Raw genomic sequence first — 17,395 nt, forward strand, 5'->3', positions numbered from 1 at the left:
TGATTGGGATAGCGTTGAGAAAAGGAACCAGTATACTTGGTGTAAGTCACTTGTTATCTTTTATGAGTTTTTAGTAGAGATTTAATGTATTGATTAGATAATTGGGTAATAATTTTTATAGGGTTAGTTCCAAGTAATTGATGAGTTTTATGTTGTCCTTTAATAATTAATTTAGTTAATTTATTAATATAAGGGTAAATTTTTTTAATGGCTTTATTAGTTAAAAGTAGCCACTTTAGAATGTTATTATTTTGATGTAAGATGACTGTTGGTGAATGAGGAGTATGAAAAAGACATAAAGAGAGTAGAAGATCGGGTATAATATAATTAAGGTGAGTTTTACTAATTTTATTTTTTACAAAAGACAATTTTTTTTTTAGTAGTAGGGGATAATTGTCGAGAACTGTTTAAATTTGAATTTTTTAAGGTAGTAAACAAATGTTGTAATTTATAAATAGGAATACTTAAGATGGGACGAAGCCAATTAATATTTTTAAACAATTTTTGAAAATTATTAAGGGTCACAAGTTGATTTTTTTTAATTTGAACCTTTTGTGGGCGGATTTGTTTTTTAGTTAATAAATACCCCAAATATTGAATGGGGAACTGAGTTTGTATTTTTTTTTAGGAGATATTTGTAAATTATAATGAATTAACTGTTGTTGTAAAACCTTAAAAACTTGATTTTGGAGGGTTACATTGGGGTAGCCAATAAAATATTATTTATAGAATGATAAATTAACACAGTTGGAAACTGATTTTTTACAGGATTTAAAGTCCTATGTACGAATTTTTGACATAAAGTAGGGCTATTAAGCATACCCTGGGGAAGAACCTTCCACTGATATTTTTGAATGGGCTGTCCATTATTATATTTAGGAATAGTAAAGGCAAACTTTTTACAATCTTGAGGTTGTAATGGAATAGAGAAAAAACAATTTTTGAGATCTATGACCATTAATTTTTAACTTTGTGGGATAAGGGCAGGATTAGGAAGACCAGGCTGTAAACTTCCCCTAGGTTGAATGTAAACATTTATAGTTTTAAGATTAGTTAATAAATGCCATTTTTTACTTTTTTTTTTACTTTTTGTTTTTTTTAACATGACAAAGACAGGGAATTTCATGTAGAAGTACTTGGCTTTATATGCCCCTCGGCCAATTGTTTTTTGACTAACTCTTTTAAAGCCCCAAGTTTTTCTTTAGATAATGGCCACTGTCCCACCCAAACAGGAGTGGTAGTTTTCCACTTTAATTGTAAAGGTTGAGGCTGGTGAACAGTGGCTATGAGTTTAAAGGATTGTAGCCCATTTTGAACATCATATTTTTGGCAGCTGAAGAAATATGAGGAATGTTTAAAAAAGCACCAAATTGTTGTAAAAGATTTTGTTTCTAAAGATTAATATTGATAGGAACAATATAAAAAAAATTTGACCTTGTTGACCTTTAGGACCGACACAGGTTAAAGGTTTTACGCTTTGATAAACCACAGAAGTAGTACCCAAGCCAGTGATTGTAACTGAAACTTGTTTTTTTTGTTTTTTGTTTTGTTTTGTTTTTTATTGTATAGGCCCCCGTGTCAATTAACCCTTTAAAAACTATTTTATTAATGTGTAATGAACATAAGGGCTTTTCATCAGAAACTAAAGTTTCCCTAAAAACAGTTTTTTTTGTGCTACCGAACTCTCCCTGTCGAGATATCTCCCTAGATAGGAACGGAAAAAAAGGCAATAAAAGTAATTGTGCAATACGCTCCCCTGCTTCTAGGCGTATAAATTGTGAGACTTGTACCATAATAAGAATTTTATTAGTAACATCAGGATCAATGATTTTTGGAATCACCATTAACCCCTGTATAGCACTGTTGTTTTGACCTAACAAAAGTCCGACATGTCCTTTTGGCAAAGGGCCACACACTCCAATAGCTAATTTATATACTCCTCTATTAGGAGACAAGGTATAAGGCTGAGTAATAGTTAAGTCAGTAGCGGCGCTCTGCTTAGTTGCCGCATAAAGCTGGGAAACTGGGGTAAGGGGTGGTATCCTTAAGGAGGACTCGAATTTATTTCTTGATGTTGTAGGCCATTGCTCACTGGGTATTGTAGTAGGCTTGTATTATAATTGTTGGGGCCCCAAGCCTGTGGGCCCTGGCTCCCGTTTCCCGGGAGAGGAGACAGTAAATTTGTACTTTTATTAGTTTTGGAACGACATTCATTTGTCCAATGTCAACCTTTGCCACAACGTTTGCACACCTCTGAAGGCAGCTTTTTGCTTGAGGGATAAAAGTGTTTAATTTTTTATGACATTTTTTCTTGAATTGTCTAGGTTTACCACATTGAAAGCAAACACCTTGTTTGTTATTTTTTTTTTAAGGCTTTAGATAGGGCTCCAGCAAATAATTGAGCATTATAAATAGCCCCTCCAACACCAGCACAAGCTCTAATATATTTATCTAAATTGGCCCCACTGGCCTTTAATGGTCTCAACAATTTTTGACAGTCAGCATTAGCATTTTTAAAAGACAATGTTTGTAACAAAATTTTTGAAGTAGGGCCAACACCCACAGTTTTTAAGACAGCATCTTGAAGATGAGCTACAAAATTTGGATATGGTTTATTTGTGCCCTGTAATATCTTCACAAAGGAGAGGGAAGATTTTCCTGCTATTTTTACCTTATTTTAGGCCCTTAAAAACAAAGACTTGATTTGAGTAAGGGTGACATCATCTAGGCCAGTCTGAGCATTAAGAGTAGCATATTGGCCCGTGCCTGTGAGTTGTTCCTCAGTGGGTCCTGGGGGATCACACGTAGTATTTTTTTTAGCCTGTACATGCGCCTTGTCCATCCACCAGCTGTGCAATTGTAACCACTGAGAAAGATCAAGAACAGCCTTTCCCAAAGTCTCCCAGTCTATAGGAATCATCAAATTTTCTGATGAAAAAGCATCAAGAAGACCAAGGATAAAAGGAGATTGAGGTCCATAGTTAGAAATGGCAGCTTTTATTTCTTTTAAAAATTTAAATTGTAAGGCAGTAAATTGGACATCATTGCCACCATTTGGAAACTGAGCATTAGGAGCAAAAGGAACACGTATAATTGGAAACAGATCCAGCTCCTCAAATTTATATATATATATATATATATATATATATATATATATATATATTTTTTTTTTTTTTTTTTCTCCCCCAATGGCAGGAAAGGCACTGAGAAAACTTTGCCAGACAAAGGTAAGGAAGCTGGGGGGTTGGAGGCACTGGAAAATCCTCTTCTAACAGAGCAGAAGGAAAAGAAACAGGAAAAGCTCGCAAAGGTGAATTAGAAGAATGTATCTGTAATATTTGTTGAAGCATTTCCATAATACACTGCATGTCAGAATTCCCCTTAGAAGAAGGAAGAGCTGGCTCTTCCTCTTCTCCCCCTTTTGCTACCCCCCCATCCTCTGTTACCCTGGCATAAATGGGCTCCATTTCAGATTTATTTTTTCCCAAATCCTCAGATGCCTTTCCTCCTGTGGCTACATCACCACACTCTGAATCAGTCTCAAGTAACTCTAATGCCTGAGTGATAGAGTTACACAAGGTCCACAAATTTAGAGGCATAGTATCCCCTAACTCGTGAGCTCTAAGCAAAGCTTTTACTACCTGTAACCATTCTCTCCGATGCAGCTGCACTTTAGTCTGATACTGAAACCAGTAACAATGTTGTTCAACATGGGCAAACAATCGCTTCAATGTCTTTTCTTTCACTTCTACTCCTATAGACAGCAAGAGTCCTTGAAGCAGCCGCAAATATTCTGAGGCCAGAGAGGTGGAATTCCCCATAATTATCCTGTGGGTCCCCCTTCTGTACTTACACACCTGGGGTGCTCCCCCTCCGGTTCCTTGCTCTCTTGGAGCCACGGACCCTGCTCGCTGCGCCAGTTGTTGGGGTCCGCATGTTTCCTAAACAAAGGAATGAACACACAAGACAACACAGGACAAGACATACATGGCGGCCGCCCCGAACCGCACACTCTGCTTTACTTTATCCAGCCGTTTGTGGTATGTTGCCAAGTCATGGGACATGTGTTGCTTCTCTGACTTTTCCTTGACTCGCAAGACAGTAAACATTGACCAGTTCCCAGAGCCCACTGTTTACAGCTGGTTCCTTTATCCTTCTTGTTTGCAGAGAAGGAATGTCCTGCTTTGTTTGCAAGAGCAGGGCTTATCGGGAACATCTCGTTTGCGAGCACACAGTCCTCTACAAGGAAGCATATGGATTACCTGGAAGAAAATTTAAAGTAAATCTTAGAAACATGTTCAATGAGCTAGTGGCATCAAGCAAGAACAATATGAGAATTTTAATAGAGATAAAACATTTCAAAGATGACTAAACAAAAATATTGATGCTGAAGAATACAATAAGTCAGATAAAATTTTTAAGAGGATTTTAGACCAGACTAGATCAAGTAATAGAAGAAACAGTAAACTCAAAACAAGATCACTTGAAATAGTAGAGACAGAGAAGAAAAACTTAAATGAAAGAAATAAAAAAGAGTTAAAGACTTATGAGTCAGGAAGCACAGTGAAAATGAAATTATGCGTTGAGGAGTTATGCAAAGATAAGACAAAAGGGGTAGTGAAGGAAGAGGTTCAAAGAGAGACAGAGAGAGAGAGAAAGAAAGAGAGACAGAGCAAGAGAGGCAGAAAGGTTTTTAAAGAAGTAATAGCATTGCAATTTCTAAATCTGGAGAAGCAAATATTCGTCCACATCCATGAAGCTCTATACATTTTAAATAAGGTAAACCTAATGAGAAAAATCAGAGATAGTTTGAAACCACATTGCTAAAGGAAAAGTTTTTGTAAACAGAAAGTAAAAGAGCAGATTTAGCAGATTTCTCAGCAGAAGATTTTCAGTTCCGAATGGAGAGGAATTATATTAGATAATGTATGGTTTATTGATAGAGATTATTTCTGAGAAATATATTTCTAGTCAATGTCATCATTGTGCAAGCATCATAGGGAGAACGTACACAAACCGACAACGAATATCCTACTACACATAGACTATGTGGAATAGCACAATGTTTCCAGACAACTAACCTGTACAGCATGTTACTGCACCGAACACTGCAGGGAACTGAAACGCCGTGGTAAGTATCTCTCTACCTGACACATCTAAATATGGAACATCCTTAATGAAAATATGGTATTACAATGTTATGTGGCCACAAACATATATGTGGTCTATTGTTTACTGAAACATTGTTAGGTGGCCCATGACTGTATTCAAATTGCTGGGGGAAAAAACCGAAAAACAAACAAAAGTCTGCCAACCAAGAAACATTACCATGTAAATCTTTTTGTAAAATAAAGGATAGGTAAGACCTTTCCCAGAGAAGCAAAAACTAAAGGAGTTCTTCACCGCTGGGCCTGCCTTAAACACCAAAGGGTCTCAACTTGGTTTGCAGAATAATGAGACAGCTGCATCAGCTCCATTCTGGCCTCTGTCATGTGACAGTTTTGTGTGAATTTTCTTTCTGCTCTTTCAGGACTTTTTTTGTCTCTCACCTTCTAACTCCATTCTCCTTTTAATTCTCAGTTTGTTGAAAAGATTCATATTTAGCTAAGAACATTAAAAACTTCGGAAACAAATTCATCTTAAACTCAACAAATTTAATTACCTGTCTTCACGGATACGCATCTGTTCTTTTCTTGTTTTTCTATGGTATGTGGCCCTTGTTTCTACTTCAGTCCGGTCCTTAATTCCATATGCATGATGCATCCAACCATCACATACCCAGGACCGTCTTGGCGGAAGGGACCCTACCATTTGCCTCATCCGTCCTCAGGTGCACAGTGGCCATTCCTTCAGCTGTTGTATGTGCTTTAGGGCTTTCCATTTAAAAGTTTATATCACTATCCCCCAAATAAAGTTCCTGGACCTTAAAAAGTGATGTGCATTGGGGGCATTGACAGCCAATTTTCATTGAAAGCCTCTTCTTTCCTTGGTAATTGAGGAAGACGGGGAAGAACAGAACAAAACTCAGACCTCATGTAACTCCTCATTTAGCAATAGATTCAGTGCAAATTTAGAAAGTTGAAGACATAGAATGATGTTGGTGTGGTTTTCTGTGGCATGCTAAGGAGACAGCAGAGGATGGTCAGTGGTCAGTCTCCATCCAGCTGGTACCCATTGTCCATTAGTTAGGTCTTCAGAAAAGATAAAAGACAACTTTTGTGAAAAAGCCCCAAGAGCTTCATTAAAACACTTTGCCCAGAAATTGGTCAACAGGGACATGACAAGTTTTTATATCACAGCTACTATTTTTTGTCTACTTTATGTAGAAATCTGAGAGATGTGCCCAGCTTCAGTGGGCTGATTCTCCATCCAGGGGACAGCGCTAACAGAGTTATGAGTTACGTGGTATTAGTCTGTCTGGGTCTTCATAAGAAGACAACACGGAGTGGGTGGCTTAAACAACAAATATTGATTTTCTTACAATTCTGAAGTCTGAATGTTGAAGATCAAGGTGCTGGCAGGGTTGGTTCTTGGTGCACCTTCCTCATGGCTTACACTGGGGCACCTTCTAATACACTGCGTCTCCACATGGCCTCTTCTCTGCGTGCACGTGAAAAGTGAGAGGTCTCTGGTGTCACTTCCTCTTCTTATAAAGACAGCACATCTATTGCATTAGGTTCTCACATTATGACCACATTTAACCTTAATTGTATCATTAAAATTCCAATATAGATCCATTGAATTTAAGGTTTCAGCATATGAATTTCAAAGAGGGCACAATTCAATTGATGACACAAACCAAGAGATGGTGAGAAGCATTAGAATAGATATTTTTTTAATCACTAAGGAATAATGGGCCATGCAGGAACTTGTAGGAAAGGTCCTAGTAATCGGTGAAACCTCAATTGTAAGAGGAAAATGTGCCTTCCTCCTTTCTTTTCTGGCAGAAGAATGTGAGGAAGCAGAACCACAGACAATAAAGAAAGAGGAGCCCTGGGGACAGCTGAGGTGCTGGTGAGGAGGGAGAGCACTGAGCAGATGAGGAAGCCCCGCCCTCCCTGCACCTGCTCCTGACCCGGCCTCCTGCTCTGTGGGCCCCGCGCGCCCCCTGCTGGTCCTGAGCGGCACCTGCGCCCGCCCCCTCCGCCTCCCTGCAGGGAGGTTTGTGTCTGGGCTCACACTCACCTCCCCTCACTGTGTCTCTCGCACAGTAATACACGGCCGTGTCCGCGGCGGTCACAGAGCTCAGCTTCAGGGAGAACTGGTTCTTGGACGTGTCTCTTGAAATGGTGACTCGACTTTTGAGGGAGGGGTTGTATTCGGTGCTCCCACTACCACCACCGATATACCCAATCCACTCCAGTCCCTTCCCTGGGGGCTGACGGATCCAGCCCCACCAGTAACTGCTGATAGAGCCACCAGAGACAGCGCAGGTGAGGGACAGGGTCTCCGAAGGCTTCACCAGTCCTGGGCCCGACTCCTGCAGCTGCACCTGGGACAGGACCCCTGTGAACAGAGAGACCCACAGTGAGCCCTGGGATCAGAGACAGCCTCCCATATCGTCATATCTGCATCCCCGAGACACTCACATCTGGGAGCTGCCACCAGGAGGAGGAAGAACCACAGGTGCTTCATGTTCTTGCACAGGATGTCCGTGACTCTCAGAGAGCATTTCCCTTGTGAGCTGGACCCTGAATTTAAGGAACTGTGTGGTGGTTTCCTGTGGGTGCCTAAGTGAAGATTTGCATGTGGGTGGTGTCTTTGTATGGAGAGGTGAAAAGGGATGAGGGAGGCCCCAGTCTTTGGGGCTCACCCTGAGAGGAGGATGCTGGCTGTGCCCTCTGAGAACTCAGTTCTCTTCCTGGGGCCTCCCCTCACCAAGCCCAGAGTCCTCTTCTTCCAGGTAGCGAGATGTGCTCAAGGAGCTGGTCTGGGAGATGAGTGTGATCATGAATCAAGGAGAGATTTTTGTAATAGGTTCAAAGCTGTTCTACCCGTGAAGATTTATATGAAACCAACCAAATATCCAGGTTATCTAAATTGTCAAATCTCCATTCAAAACATTAGGGCAGCAGCTAAATATATCTGTCACAGTGAATTTATACAAACCTACATCCATGCAATGTTTATTGTAATTCAGAATATCCATCATGGTTAGAGAGAATATATCTGTCCCAGACAGTGCGTCATAAAAAAAAAAAAAAAATCTGAGGCCTTCCATTTTGTGATCATTTGATGTTTAGGATTCTGTCTGCTATCTAAGGAGAAGGTAGTGGGACGTATCTCCAACCGTCTCAGTGCGTGATGCTGAGAATGTGGCCTGACCTTTATACACTTCTGTGTGAATAGATGTAGATTGGGGATCACAGTGACAATTTCAGTCAAAAACGATAATAGGTCAGCACAGAGTATAGTCTCATCATCAAGATTAGTGCAATTGCCTTTCCTGGGAACAAGAGAGGACATCTGTGAGCCCTCCCCTCTGAGAGCACAAGGAACTCTGGTTCTTCCCTGACAGGTCACACTTCTGAAACATGGCGGGACAATGACACTCAAGCCCAGAGTCCTTAACCACATATTTATCATTTCAGGTACACCTGTGTCTGAAAGAGTTTCTCCTTCATTGAATTGCATGAACATACCTTAGAGTTTGCGGTATTACATCTTGGGCATATGAAATTAGTTTGGTGAATTATATAATAAATAATCTATCTCCATGGATGTGGGTAACAGGAGAGTCATCAGAAGTTGGGTGTGTTTTAACATCAGGACAAACCTAGACTGTCTTGTTGGGACTGAACAAGTGAGCTGACCTGTGGGACAACAGAGGGAAAGACACAGAGCCAACATCCAGAGCCAGGTGAACCCCTTACCTACCAGGTGGTCTCTGGACATTTTGTTTAAACAGATCCAGAAAGACGTTCCTCACCATCACGAGAATTATGAACATTGAGGGAAATTGAGATAAATTTTTATTTACAGAGAATAATTCATAGGCTTGTAGACATCTATGTGGGTGTGTACAGGATTGCTAGGATATGCTCATACACAGAACAGAAGAAATAATTCTATTTCATGGAAAGAAAACCAAAGAGCTTCTGAATTGGTAGGGATACTTTGCCACAAATGTGTCAGGTCACTAGATCATGTTATGATGCTGGAGGTAACACTTCCCAACCTTGTCCTGGAGACAAAATGCAAAAGAGTAAAGATTCAAGTGAGATTCCTTTGAAAAATACAAGTAATGAACAGACCAAAACAAATGAACCATTATGTAAAGAGTGCTAATGAAATGAAACAATAAATTCCATGTTGAGGTGACGGGGAAGTTCCATCTGACAGCCCATTTTCACCTTTATAGGTACCGAGTGCCCTCTGCAGCCCAGCTCCCACCCTGAAGGGAGGTTTCTGTCTGAGCTCTGTGAGTGAGCTGGAGTCATTGTGAGCCATTCAGAAAAGTAGTTGATTCTACTTCTTCAAATGGGAATTTAAACAATGAACTCCTCAGCTTACCCTGTCTATTTTTGTAACTGTGCGTGACCCTTAAAAATGCCCTCACCATTTCTTCCATAATGGGAGTTGACTGTGCCATGAAGGTAACAGGAAGATGGGTAAGTTTACAGTGTGGGTACATAAACTGCTTAATGATCAAAGCCTGGAGCCAATCACATTCTATCATCTTGCTTAATTAGTTGTGAATTTGTTTTCAGTTGTTTAGTTCAAGTTCTCATAACTCACTTTCTGATAAAATAGTCACATATAATAATATTGAGATATTAAAATGAAAAAAAATCACTGATTTCAAAACGAACCCAACTTCCAGGAGAGATGAAAATTCCTTTGTGGTGAAGGGTGTGAAGGGTGGAGACATGGTTGAATATTGAGGTTGTGTTCACAATTGTATTATTTTAATTAGGTAACTTCTATTTATCCCTTATATTTATTAGAAACTCCCATTGAGAACCTTGATGTAATGTAATTAGTTGATGGATCACCCAAAAACAATGAAGCTGAAGGTTATTGATCAGGAATTGCTATTACAACTAGCTTTCCTTTAGAACACATTCCTCTACCTGATGAAATTAGCCCAGGTGCACTGATGAGCGTTTTACAGTTAACCAAAGACCAGGAAATGGGCACTCGTGTGTGGTGCAGGGCATGGCTTTGGGATGCTTTGCAAACAAAGTGGCTTCTCATGTCTTCTGGAAACCCATCAAAATGGGCAAGTTAGGGATCTCTTAGGCGCACCCATCTATCCCACATTCACGGCTAATATAACGGTGGAAGTTGATGCAAAATGAGATCATATGGAAGATAAAGAAACTGCTGCACCACTGCGTCAGCTCAGCACAGCTACCTCTTCCCTCAGGGCTTCTGACTCTCTCAGGATGTGGGTGTCCACACTGTGTCTCTCGTACAGTAACGCACGGCCGTGTCCTCAGCCTTTAGGTGCTGATCTGCAGATGCGCTGTGCTGACAGAGGTGTCCATGGAGAAGACAAACCGTCCTGTTTAGCCCTGGGCATACGTTGGGTTCCCAGTGTTGGTGTTCATCCGTCCCATCCACTCAAGCCCTTCTCCAGGGACCTGTCTCAGCCAATTCATACCATAGGTGGTAAAGCTGTAACCAGAAGCCTTGCAGAAAACCTTCACTGAGGCCACAGGCTGCTTCACCTCAGGCCCAAACTGCACCAGCTGCACCTGGGAGTAGACACCGGTGGAGAGGACACAGGATTGCGGGAAGTCTCACTCGACTGGCCTGGTTTCTCTGTCAGCCCTGGAACTGGGGAGCCCCTTAACTTTTGCTGCTGCCACCAAGAAGAGGATCCTATGGGTCCTGTCCATGGTAGGGTGTGGTCCCGAGGAGGGGTGTGGTTGTTGGGTGATGCTCTCAGGGCACAGAGTTCTCTGTATTAACCTCAGTGATTTGCATATTCTTGAAGGATGCTATTTAATAGCCCAATTCCTGACCCAGTATGAGAAAGAGCAAATACATGACACATGGACGACACAGTTGTAGAAGCTGAGGGTTCAAGCCGTAATCCTGTTAGAGGCCATGTTTCCCCTATACATCCCTGAACTCTGTGTTGACAGAGCTTCCCCCACTAGAGAACAAGCTCTCCCAGGACATGCACCTCACTTTTAATACACATTTGAATGAATTAGGGGCAACTTGAACCATTTCTAGACCTTAATATGTGAATGCGTTATTTTGGGAATGAGTGTGTTTGTCCAAAAATTGCACTGATTTAAAAGAAAGGATCACTTCCTGACCTCCAGCTGCTTACTATTAAGATAACTAGCAGAGTTTGAAATCCCCATTGTGAAAGTGGTTCTCATTACAACATCCAGTTTGATAAATGCTCACAATCGAATGGAATATTTATACAAACATCAGAAGTCCTTGTGAAATACTTATATTAGATATTTTTAAAGGAAGTCCGGGGCCCTGAGGGGAACCCCTCTCCAGCCTACTGTGCACCTGCTCTGGGGCGGGAGCCTGTGCTGGGTTTATCCTGAGTGCCCCCTGCTACCCAGCCCCTACCCAGCAGGAGCATTTCTGTCTGAGCTTCCAGAGTCTATTCCTACCAGTGTCTCTAGCCCGGTATAAAGTGGCTGTGCCCTGGCTCAGAATTCTCCTTCCGTGACACAACATGCTTCTCACACCATGATTTGAAATACTGAATTGGCCTTAGGAAACCCAGAGAACTGTACAGGGAGACCCTAAGAAAAGATCTCATGCATCACTGGGGAGCCCTTTCCTGGAGCTCCAGAGGCACTGAATCGTTTGACATATGGTGAACCCAAAAACTCTTCAGGATTTGGCGGGGGATTCTTATTTTCTTTAGGGTCCTGCAGTTGATTATTGCACCTGAGAATACCTGCAGGTGCAGTTGCACGTGGACAGAAGCCCAATTCTACTCTAGTATTCAAATAACACACACACACACACACACACACACACACACTGTGGCTAATTTTAACATTAATTGGCCCACTTTTTTCCTTTCTTTTCTGGTATCCATGTCAAGGGAAGCACTCCCTACACTGGCACTAAGGATGAGTATGTGTGTACTTTCTGCAAACAGAAGTAAAGAAAACAGAATACAAGTGGACACCTGGGAAGTGCATGCACATTGAATTCAGCTGGTCTCACTTTCGAACCCTGCAGACATGCCATGAAAAGTAAATGTGAGGCTAATGAGGGTGAAATCAGTTCCTTGGTGCTGAAGTTGCTGTTGTCAGAGCCTTCAAATTGCTCTATTTTCCTGAACATTTTGTATCCTATTTTCCTCCTCAGATAGAGTTTGTGCATTGCCACACTCTCATATTTAATCTATATTGACTAAACTGGTGAGACGTAATGTGTGGAACACGGAAGCATTACATGTTCTTACAGATGAATCTTAATACTCTGGTGATCTTCTTTCTCCGGACTGTGCCCGATACAGGAAGTCTCCAGGCGTGAAGCTGATTTTTGCTCTTTTCTCGATGGTACATCACAGGAAAATTTTTGTAAATGTGCCCCTTTTGGCTAATTGTGTCCATTTTCATGATAAAGGAAGCCTGTAGGTATGGGCTTGTAATGGGGATGGATTACCTTTCCCCACATACATAAGGATGTAAAAACGGTTTGTCTGCCTGAAGAAGGTCTCGGTGTTTTATCAGAGATTTGGTCTCCTGGTAATACAGCCATGCGGGCATCTAGGTGGATTCTTGCCCTGAGAACCTGGAGGTTCCTGGAGGAAAGGGCGATAAGAGTATAGGGGGGTGGGGCCCCCAGGATCTCTCACCCTCATGCTTGTCCAGACATGCTCTTTGTGTTTATTTAGTTCAGATTTTCATATAACAAATCACACAGCCAGGCTCATTTAAGTTATTCATGTTCAGGCCATATGGGACCAGCAGCTGAGTATAATAATTACATTGAACTCAGACAAATCTGGTCCTAATCCAATGTTTACCATAGCTCAGAACACCTATAATGACTCACTTAACTTGGAGATAATTTCTTCCTTGAAAGAACTGTAAGGGTTGCTGTGGAGCCTCTGTGGGGTTGGATTTTTTTGAATCAGCCTGTCATGCAGTGTATTCTGAGTGATGTAGACTTTTACACTTAGATGGCAATTATTCCTAGTGACATGGAAATGGCTGGCAGCCCTCAATTCAGTTAATTCCTTTGGTTCACCTGAGTGTCTACAAGTATCTGATGAACCTCAGGACTCTTCTTCATGGATGATTCTGAAGATTGTCAATCAACTCAGTGCCACAGACAGGCAGCTAATGGAGGATTCTCAGTCCACTGCCACTGTGAGCATTTGGGTAAATTCCATGTGTATGCTATTGTGAATAGTGCTGCAGTGAACCTACATGTTTATATTCCTTTAGGTGTCTGTCCGGCTGTGGGATTGTTGGGTCAAATGAAACTTCGGTTTTAGGTTATTGGAGGGATCACCACACTGCTTTCCACCATGGCTGAACTAATTTATATTCCCACCAAAAGTGTATAAATGTTCCCCTTTTCTTGAAACCTTAGCAGCATCTGTTATTACTTTTTTTAAGATTAGCCATTTTGACTGATGTGAGATGGTACCTCACTGTAGTTTTAATATGTACTTCTCCAATGATAGTGATATTCAGCATGTTTTCCTATGCTATTTGGCCATATGTGGCCTTTTTGTAAGTGTCTTTCATGTCCTTTGACCACTTTTTCTTTCTTGTATGTTTGTTTAATTCCATGTATATTATAAATGTTAGACCTTTGTCAGATGTATAGGTGGCAAATACTTTACTTCCCATTCTAGAGGTTGCCTGTTTACTCTGTTGATAGTATATCTTGCTATGCAGAAGCTCATTAGTTTGCTTGGTCCCATTTGTCAATTTTTGATTTTGTTAAAATTGCTTCTATCATTTTCAGAATAAAGTCTTCGCCAGTTCTTATGTACTAAATTGTATTGCCTAGGGTATTATCCAGAGTTTCTATAGTCTTAGGTTTTACATTTAGATCTTTAATTCACGTATTATTATGTTTTCAATTGATGCTGAAAAAGCATTTGATGAAACTCCACATCCTCTCAGGAAAAAAAAAAAAAATTAAAAATGTGTATACAAAGAACACATCTCGACATAATAAAAAGTTGTATTCCAGAGACTTTCAGGTAATATTATAATGAATGAGAAATAACTAAAAGTCTTTTCTCTAAGATCTGGAACGTGACAAATTTCCCACTTTAACCACTGGTAAAGCGTAAATCCTTCTGCAGCCCCCATAGCCGGCTCTTACCTGCACGCGCCACCTACTGGCCGGATGTTCAAACTGCATGACCTAATACAAGCCGCTACCACCAGTGTACAGCAGTTGAAAATGAGATTAGCTTCTCAATACTTCTGTGATTCCAGCCCCGCAAAAGACCACGGGCCTGCTCACATGCTCAGTATGTTACTACTAAAGCTTGAATTTGGAAAAGGCACAACACTAAAACTATTAATAACAAAATAAGTCACACTGAGTAGATGCCCCTCACCTGGCCATTTCCATCAAGGCTGGTGCTTTTGTATACCAGGCTGAGTGGTTCATGTTTGTCACCCTCTCAGGAGCTCAGCAGAGAACTCAGGTCACTGCGCATTTCATAGACCAGCCCATTGCCTGAGGCAACGGAGAGCTTCTCCCTGTGCACAGATATCAAGCATGTACTCATCTGCTTCTGCCACAGTCAGCTCAAACCTGTAAGGCCACCTACTAACGTGAAGGGTAAACTTAACAACCCAATATAAAATCTGCTGAAACAAATGCATCCCAAATGAGAAACAGTTCCTGAGGCCTCCACTATCTAGGACCTGCAGGAGGCAGTGAGCCTGCTCACAGGCCCAGTACCTTGTTTTACAACCATCATTTCAGAAAGCCACTAAATAATGACCATCTATAGACAAGAAACAATTACAGAGTCTTTGCCACTGAGTAAACCAAGAACCAAATAAAAAGACCCACCCAATATGCATGATATTCACATTCTAAAGGGAATGAAATTTTCATTAAAATCAAAATAAGTTCAAAAGTAGTGAGAGATAGTTTAGCCAATGAAAAGCAAGCAGATAAGCAATTCTGGAAGTATGAAAAAGCAGAATTATAAGACCCTGGATATCACCTTAGCTCTCCAGCAACAGAATCTAAACAACATGATATATTTAAAATCTCAGATAAGTAATTCAAAAATATTTATTTTAAAGAAGCTCGATTAAATCCAAAAGAGATTGAGAACCAATACAAATAAATCAGAACCACTCAGGCCAGACATTGTGGCTTATGCCTGTAATCCTAGCACTTTGGGAGGCCGAGGAGGGGGGATCATGAGGTCAGAAGTTCTAGACCAGTCTGGCCGACATAGTGAAAAGCCATCTCTACTAAAAATACAAACCATTGGCTTGGTGTGGTGGTGTGTGCCTGTAATCCCTGCTACTCAGGAGGCGGAGGCAGAATTGCATGAACCCGGGAGGCGGAGGTTGCAGTGAGCCAAGATCACACCATTGCACTCCTGTCCAGGCGACACTGCAAGACTCTGTGTCAAAAAACAAAAAACAAAAACCAGAACAATTCAAGATTTACTTAAGACTTTGATTTTTAAAAAATAATCTCTGGGAATAAAAACTTCATTGAATTATAATTAGAAAATACAGTTTAAAACTTTAACAATGGACTATACTAAACTGAAGAAAGAACATCAAACCTAACAGACAGATATTTCAAATTAACTCAGTCAGATAAAAGTGAACAAAATCTTTGGGAAGTATAGGATTATGTAAAACAATTGAAACAGTGGATTGTGGATATTCCTGAGGGAGAAAATTAGTAAAAATTTTTAGAAGACCAAATTGATGAAATAATTGAGGAAAATATCCCTAGTCTTGCTAGAGATTTTCACATGCAGATAAAAGAAGTTCAGAAAACTCCATGACAAGACACTGGAAAACAGACATAACCAACATCTACAGTCCTCAGTCTCTCTAAAGTAAATAGGAAGAAAAACATTCTAAAATTCACAAAAAAGTGTCTAATAATTTATCTGAAATTCTATTAAACTAACAATGCACTTCTCAACATAAACTTATGATATAGAAAAGATTGAACTCTCAGTTTCAGACTACTTAAAGAAAAAATAAACGAAAAAAATTCTGTGTCAATAATTCATTTTGTCTCCTGCTAAACCAAGCTTCATAAATGAAGGAGAAATAAAGTGTTTCTAAGGTAAGAAAATGCTAAGAATATTTATTTACACTAGACCAGAACTACAAGAAATGCTAAAGGGAGTCCTAAATATGGAAGCCATAGGTGAATACTAACCATCATAAACAACACAAAATTATAAAATTCACTCATAAAACTATTACACAATTAAGACTACAAAGCCACTAGTTAATGATTAACATGAAACAGGATCCACACCTCACACATCACTATTAAGTTTGGATATAAATAAGTTAAATTCTTCACCTAAAATATATACATTGGTAGAAAGAATAAAAAAGAGTTTTGAAATTTATGCTGCTGACATGAAACTCCCTTAATTGGTAAAAACACATAGATTCAAGATCAAGAGGGTGAAAAAAGATATTTCATGCAAATGGAAACCAAAAGCAAGCAAGAGTAGCTATGCTTATATCATACAAAACAAACTTTCAGTAAACACCAGTAGATAAAGACAAAGAAAGTCATTACATAATGATAAAATGATTGATTAAAAATACCAATTCTAAATATATATGTGCTCTACACCAGAAAGCCCATGTTCATAAAACAAATACTATTAGACCTAAGGAAGAACATAGATAACAATACAATTGTGATGGACTTCAATGCCCATCTGACAATCCTAGAAAAATCATTGAGAAAGAAAATCAACAAGGAAACACTAGACTTAAATTGGACTCTAGACCAAATAAACCCAAAAGATATTAACAGAACATTCAATTCTGATGACTGCAGAATATACATTATTCCCATTAGCAAGGAATATTTTCTAAGATGGATTATATACTATGCCAGAAATAAAAGTCTCAACTTTTTAAAAAATGAATTATCTTGTCAGACCACAGTAATATAAAGCTAGAAATCAAACCCTAGAAGAATACTCAAAACTACACACACACACACACACGAAAATTAAACATCCTGCTACTGAATGAAATTTGGGTCAACTATAAAATTAAAAAGCATATTGTAACATGCTTTGAAATGTATAAAAATAGAGAAGCAGCATACCAAAACCTTTGCAGCAAAAACCTGTGCTAAGGGGGAAGATTATAGTGTTAAATGACCTCATCAAAAAGATCCAAAGCTTACAAATTAACAACCTAACATTACATATCAAAGAATTAGAAAAACCACAATAAACTAAACA

The 17,395-nt window shown here is 39.9% G+C and overlaps 1 protein-coding gene and 1 long non-coding RNA gene across 2 annotated transcripts in view; both read right to left on the reverse strand.

The window, feature by feature from the left end:
* Positions 1-17,395, reverse strand: part of LOC107126526 (uncharacterized) — a 444,698-nt gene that overhangs the window by 382,574 nt on the left and 44,729 nt on the right. The gene's annotated exons all lie outside the window — the stretch shown is intronic.
* Positions 6,902-7,951, reverse strand: LOC135971582 (uncharacterized). Its single transcript, XM_065547223.1, has 3 exons — positions 7,879-7,951; positions 7,590-7,730; positions 6,902-7,506 (listed from the first exon to the last, which is right to left on the reverse strand). Exons 1-3 carry the CDS (start codon positions 7,949-7,951, stop codon positions 6,902-6,904), a joined length of 819 nt encoding a protein of 272 aa, XP_065403295.1.

Source organism: Macaca fascicularis, chromosome 7, assembly GCF_037993035.2.
Source record: "Macaca fascicularis isolate 582-1 chromosome 7, T2T-MFA8v1.1".
Classification (NCBI taxonomy): domain Eukaryota; kingdom Metazoa; phylum Chordata; class Mammalia; order Primates; family Cercopithecidae; genus Macaca; species Macaca fascicularis.

What these genes read in the sequence shown, in the direction of transcription:
- LOC135971582 (XM_065547223.1), bottom strand. Translation starts at nt 7,951, where the DNA reads ATGATCACACTCATCTCCCAGACCAGCTCCTTGAGCACATCTCGCTAC. An exon ending in AGAAGAGGACTCTGGGCTTG is followed by an intron (nt 7,731 to 7,878) that starts GTGAGGGGAGGC and finishes ATCTTCACTTAG; the next exon opens with GCACCCACAGGAAACCACCA. An exon ending in CCTGGTGGCAGCTCCCAGAT is followed by an intron (nt 7,507 to 7,589) that starts GTGAGTGTCTCG and finishes CTCTGTTCACAG; the next exon opens with GGGTCCTGTCCCAGGTGCAG.